The 6000-nt window shown below is 37.1% G+C and overlaps 1 protein-coding gene across 3 annotated transcripts in view; it reads left to right on the forward strand.

Annotated features, from left to right (window-relative positions):
• Positions 1–5073, forward strand: part of E2F3 (E2F transcription factor 3) — a 40889-nt gene extending 35816 nt beyond the window's left edge. For 2 of the 3 annotated variants that reach the window (XM_088533396.1, XM_088533394.1), the window contains exons 5-7: positions 703–817; positions 3587–3725; positions 4353–5073. In XM_088533396.1, coding sequence (XP_088389522.1) covers positions 703–817; positions 3587–3725; positions 4353–4618 — 520 coding nt within the window. In that variant the 3' untranslated portion in view covers positions 4619–5073. The remainder of the gene's footprint in view (positions 1–702; positions 818–3586; positions 3726–4352) is intronic. The other variant, XM_088533395.1, reaches the window with a different exon arrangement.
• The last annotated feature ends 927 nt before the right edge of the window (positions 5074–6000 follow it).

Here is a 6000-nt window from a genome sequence, read left to right on the forward strand (position 1 = left end):
ACTTGTTCGTTTGTGTTTTGAGCTTGGGCAGTTTGTTTTGTTGTAGTGTGAAGTAACAGTATATGTTTACTAAAACAGGTCACAGTTCCCACCACTCCACCCCACTCCCAACCTTTTCCAAAAGTCTAACCACAAATTACCAGGTGATATACAAATAAAAAATTGTTGGGCTTCCTTGATAGCTGGTTACTAAAATAAAATCCCCCAAAGCAAATTGAAATTATAGTTTTATTGAAAACTTCAGAAATATTGCATATAAGCATCTAAAATATATATCTGTATCTTCCATTATGTTTTTTCCTGATGTGTCCAGTTCTTTGCATCTTGTTTGCAAGCATATAAATTTTTTCCCTCATACTGAGTAAGGGCAGGTTGGAGGGGGGGTTAGTTCATGTACTCTTACACACATAAAAGACAAGAGAGGAAAGTATTCAGAAAATTCTTCTTGTCACTCAGAGGCAGCCCCAGCTACTGTATCACACAGAAGTTCTCACACGCTCTGATTACAATCACAACCAGCCTTTTGTCAGAGTAGGGCTGTGAAGCATGACTTTGAGCGCAGAGAATAGGAAACTTAAAACAGGGCTGAGGAAAAACGGATGTAGCCATGAGAAAATGGAAAAATAATTCAAAGAATTATGTCTTTTCTAATAGCATGAATATATTGTAACATGGGCTGGAAAATTCCTTAATGCTGATTACATTAGCTTATGTGACATATCAAGACATTCGAAAAATTAGTGGCCTTAAAGACCAAACTGTTATAGTTGTGAAAGCTCCTCCAGAAACAAGACTTGAAGTGCCTGACCCAGTGGAGGTAAGAAGAGACTGACTTTTCCTGCCCCATATATCATTTTTCTACAGATAAAGTGTGCTGTGAATTTTACTGTGGTAACCGATGTCCAAGTTGGGTTGTATTGGCATACCATTCTATATTCATTCTTCTTAAAAACTTCAGAGCTATTTTTAAGAGGAATCTCAAAAAAAAGTCATTTGCATAAGGCACTCATTATTCTCCTCTCTGCAATCCTGAAATTCTACCATTTCGTTTCACTCCTTTTCTCTGAATTCTAGCTTTTTCTTCAAAATAATCCACACATTTTGTAAATTATTCTCCCTTGCCATACTTTATATTAAGAATTCTTCCTTAATATTTGAATGTTCCCGTTTATAAGACTGTAAAATATTTCTTTTAAGAGATTCAGCTCTTATCCCTCTAGTTTTTATACAGTTTAGTCCAAATTTTTCCCCATAAACATCTTGATAACTCACATTACTGATATTCTAACTTACTGAGATATTTGTTTTCATGTGGGATTTTTTCAAGTATTGAAGTCATTGTAGCAACTTTTTTTTTCGTATAATCTATTCTGACCCTTTCTTCTTCCTTTATCATCTTTGCTTCACTGACACTGATTCTACCCTCCTGTGTAGAGCCTCGTACTGCACTCCCTTTGTGCCCCTCCTTGTTTGCCACTGTGATGTGTGTAGATGGGATGCTGATTTCCTTTCCTGCTTTCATTATAAGTACTTCTATTCCCGACGCTCTCAGTGTTCATCGACATCTCGCTTCCATCACCTTTGCTACGGAAGCCACACGCCGCCAGTGCCAGCTTTTGTACAGAGATGCCTGGTCCTCATTCTTCTGTCCCAGTTTTGTTTCTTTTCCTCATCTCAGGTAGATGTCTAGGGTAAATTAGCTCCTTCGTACTTCCTCTACCTGCTGTGGCAATTACAGAGGAAAATGGTTCAGGTGACTTTTCTTTGAAGATGTCCTCAGGGAGTAGCTTTACTTTTCTTCATATCTCCCAAGGTTTTGGACCACGTAAGTCAGCTACTGCTGTGATTTTTATCTCTTGGTGGCAAAACCTTCAGCTTTATAATTCCCAGTTAATATAGCAAACCCGAGAATATTGGACAAATGTAAACCATTTGCAGATTTGCAAATAGCCATTGCTTTAGACATTCAAAAAGCGCACCTTATTTCTTCAATCCATGAAAAACTAAAGACAAGCCACCCCCCCGTCCCCCCCAAAAAAAATCATCTGCTGTGTTCGTACATTATTCCTTCATTATTAATGTTGAGTTGGTTCCACTGAACTGGGCTCTACCTATGCCAGGGTGGGGCAGTAACAGATTCTTCCAAATTCTGTCTTCTGTAATTGCTTTAGGCCCATTGAATTGTCCTTCCTCCTCTGCTGTTGTCCTTAATTTCATCTTTGATCATGAGTGCAGGGTTTTGGAAGAATACGTCTTTTTCCTGCAGTGGGGAGGGGGAATCTTCTATCAATATCCATAAATACGGATAGTTATTGTTTTCTTTTTCCCTAGGTCTGATTTTTGTTATGCTCTGATTTTTAATTCAGTGAATTAAAGCAGGTAGATTAGAGAACACACGATCAATTAAAGTATTGCCTGAAATTCCCTTATCCTTTATACACAACTTACTTACTCATTTGGTTTTAAGATTTGGGCAGTAGAACAATTTCTTTCTCTCATTCACAATCACATGGCCATGTCTATTTTGCATTTATCAGCTTTTCTACAGGTTGTTCTTCATCTCTCTGTGTGTCTCCTCTTTTCTACTGACCTACAGCCTCGTTTCCTGGACCTCTCCTTAAATACCCTTAATGTTTTCTGTGCCTATCCCTGTTGTTCTCTGTATTTGTAAAACAGTGAGTGCCATGTCCTGCTATAAATTGTCAGAATATAAACAAGGGGAGGAACTTTGTGTCAAAGGGCACAATTAAAAGCATGGAACCAAGTCTACCAAGAGCTATAATGGCTGTATTCGTGCTTTTTAAATGTAATGTAATACAGCTGTAGCAGGTTTATTTTTAACTGGAATCATTTATGATTCTCCATCATAACCTGAAGAATAACGTTTCAGATGTTTTATCTGTCTGTATATGTCACTAGCTTTATTGCACCAATATATGAAAGCTAGGAAACCTGCCTTCTTGAGATGAATTCAAAATTCTCCTCATTCTGGAATGACACCTTGAGAATTAGAGTAGCCTCCTTGGGCGAGGGAGGGAAGGACTTAAATGAAAAAGTTTGGCTGAGTAAAGGACAACTTTTTTTGTCTATCTAATTGGAAAAGAATCATGTTAAATGGTTGAATCTATATACAGCTTTTTGAGTTCAGCGTGAACCGGAATACTGAAGGAGAATGTTGCGAGAAATGGGAAGGATGTTTTGGCTTTGTTTTACAGAAGAAACATTTACACAAACATATCCAATATTTTTTGTTATTAATAAAACCTATGACTTGCACACCATAGTTTCATTCCATGAGACTACATAAGCAGATGTTAGGGTTTTGATTTTTTATATACCTCTGGTTATGATACAACATGCAGTATGATGGGCTTCATATGATGGGCTTCAACATTGGGAAAGTCTTTTATGTTCTCTTCATGTTCATAGCAGCCAAGCCTTTCACCTACTCACAAAAATGAAATGCCTGGGGGATTTTTAATTCTGTTAATTTTTACAAACATTGCTCCAGCAAGAACATGCTAGCTCTTGTCAATATTCTGTTGTGTTCATTATTTTAAAATCCTGCTGACATCTGTTTTCTCAGCAGAGTGCATTGATACATTTATCTAGTACTCAAGGACCTATTGAAGTTTATCTATGCCCAGAGGAAACCGATGCTCTCAGTCCAATGAAAACCTATAGTCAGGACCACAATGGAAATATTTCCAAGACCATTTCCAAAGGTAAGTTTCTTTCTCTGCCATACTTTAGCAGCCTTCCTTTCTGCTTTCAGATGCCGTTCTGAATTCATATACAGATCTCTTACCTTTTGTCTTTATTTTTCCTTGCAGCAAAAACCTGAGATTTTGTATGTTGGGGAAAAAACAACATATTTTCCTTTGCATCAGTTGGCTAAAATAACTTTCAATAAGTAAATTTCAGTAATTGGATAAACAGCAAAGATTTGTCTTGAAGCAAAGGCAGAAATCTGTGTATGTTGACGTATGGAGCTACTTGGTGTCTCTGAGGACATTTATTAGATAGAAAATCTTTGTCTTGAAGTATTTAGGATTGTGAGTTCCCATGAAGAAAGGGTATCTTCCCCTGCAATTTTTTTTTTCAGTAATTGCTTAAACCTTATAAAATAATCGTTTATTGAAAAGCTAGTGGAAACAGCAACATCGGTATTTTTAAGAAGCTATTTGCAACATATCGAAAACTGTTTAGAAATTTTCTGAACTAGATTTTTGTTTAAACGTTGCTTTGCGAGGGGTTCATTATACAGTAGTTAATTTTTTTTTTCGTCCATGTCAAACATTTCTAATGGGATTAAATGTATCTCTGTGTTTCCCTCCTTCCTCTCCTTCCAGAAGTGGCTTCTGGTAACTCAGGACAAGGTGACTGCTCAGTGAATATGGCAACTCTCTCTCCACTGGCTTCTCCAGCCAACCTTCTCCAGCAGACCGAGGACCAAATTCCCTCAAACTTTGAAGGACCATTTGTGAATTTGCTGCCTCCTCTGCTTCAGGAAGATTATTTGCTGAGTCTTGGGGATGAAGAAGGCATCAGTGACCTTTTTGATGCCTATGATTTAGAGAAGCTTCCTTCATTGGTAGATGAATTTATATACAGCTGATTCTCCTAAATGAGATGTCCATATTTAAATCATGTTTTTACTAGAAATGGAACACCTGCCATCATTGAGTAGCCCCCTCCTTACTATAAAATAGCATTATTAAATAGTCCAGGCTCCTGAACAGTGCTGATATTTTAATTAAATGCTCCCTAAGATACCACAAGAAAGCAGCTGAAGGCTTTTGCAAGAAAGCCTCCTCCTTGACCCTAAGCTCCAGCGCCTGGTGAGTCAGCAAGTGCAAGTGAGTGACCATAAATATTTTCTTTTTACACTCCCCAGTCTCTGCTTACCCTGACAAGTGAGCTTATGGAGAAGGGCTCAATGAACTGGTTTAGTCATAAATAACAATTTTATAATAGTATTTCAGGTCGTGCCTTCTGCAGAGAATGCATGTCTTTCGAGTCTCACAACATGGATCGTACCTGCGGTAAACGAAAATATGAAGTAAAGCGGGAGTGTGAAACGGGATTCTTCAGCTATTTGTGGGAATGTTTAAATTGCTGTCATAAGGCTCATTTTGAGCTGTGTATATGTCTCACTATGAGGTCAAATACTTATGTCCTTAAAAGCTTTTAATAAAAATACACTGTAAATGTAGTGTATATTGCAAATATTGAAAAGTATAATGTTCTGCCACTTCTCGTAGTAACCACAGATTTTTAAAAATGCTTGTGTAAATGTGTGTGTGTATGTGTGTGTGTGAAAGTAGTTCTTTTTGTTTTTCTTTTTTTTTTTTTTTAACTAGGACGAAGATGCACAGTTCAATTTTACTGCCCCCAGTGTGCATTAGAACTGGTACATAAATTTTTGTGGTACTAAGTGGGGCTTTGTGCTAAGTGCCTACTAGAGATGCACTGTGGGTTTTTCCCTCTATGGAAAACACGCCAAGCTTTGTTTGTTCAATATATCATATTTATCTCAGTGGGTTAGCTTCCTCTGCTTACAGCTTTTTATAATTCTCCTCGCCAGCGAAATAGAACTAACTTTTTTTTTTTCCAAAGTACATAACTGTAAGTACCACATCAACTGAATTGCATTTATTTTTTGAAAATCTTTGGTAGTATAGTATAGTACCAATATTTATTTTTTGAAAGTGAGAGGAATTCTAAGAAGTCTTAAATATTTTTTTTTGAGTGTAAAATATGTTGCCATGGTCTGGGCTAAATTAATGTATGTTGATTAGATGATGCCCGTATAATCCTTTTGTTTGCATTACTGTTGTGCTTATCTGACATACTCAGAAAATTAGTACTATTTGTACTGTAGTAGAATATTATGTATGCAGGTTTTCTGGTACCATTGAGTTGCTGCTATAAAAGCTCACACATGAAATGGCAAGAAGTCACAGTACTAACAGGAAAACTGTATGACTGTGTGAGTTT

This window comes from Tinamus guttatus, unplaced genomic scaffold, assembly GCF_059628265.1.
Source record: "Tinamus guttatus ecotype Peru unplaced genomic scaffold, ASM5962826v1 Tinamus_guttatus_pri_ptg000497l, whole genome shotgun sequence".
Lineage (NCBI taxonomy): Eukaryota > Metazoa > Chordata > Aves > Tinamiformes > Tinamidae > Tinamus > Tinamus guttatus.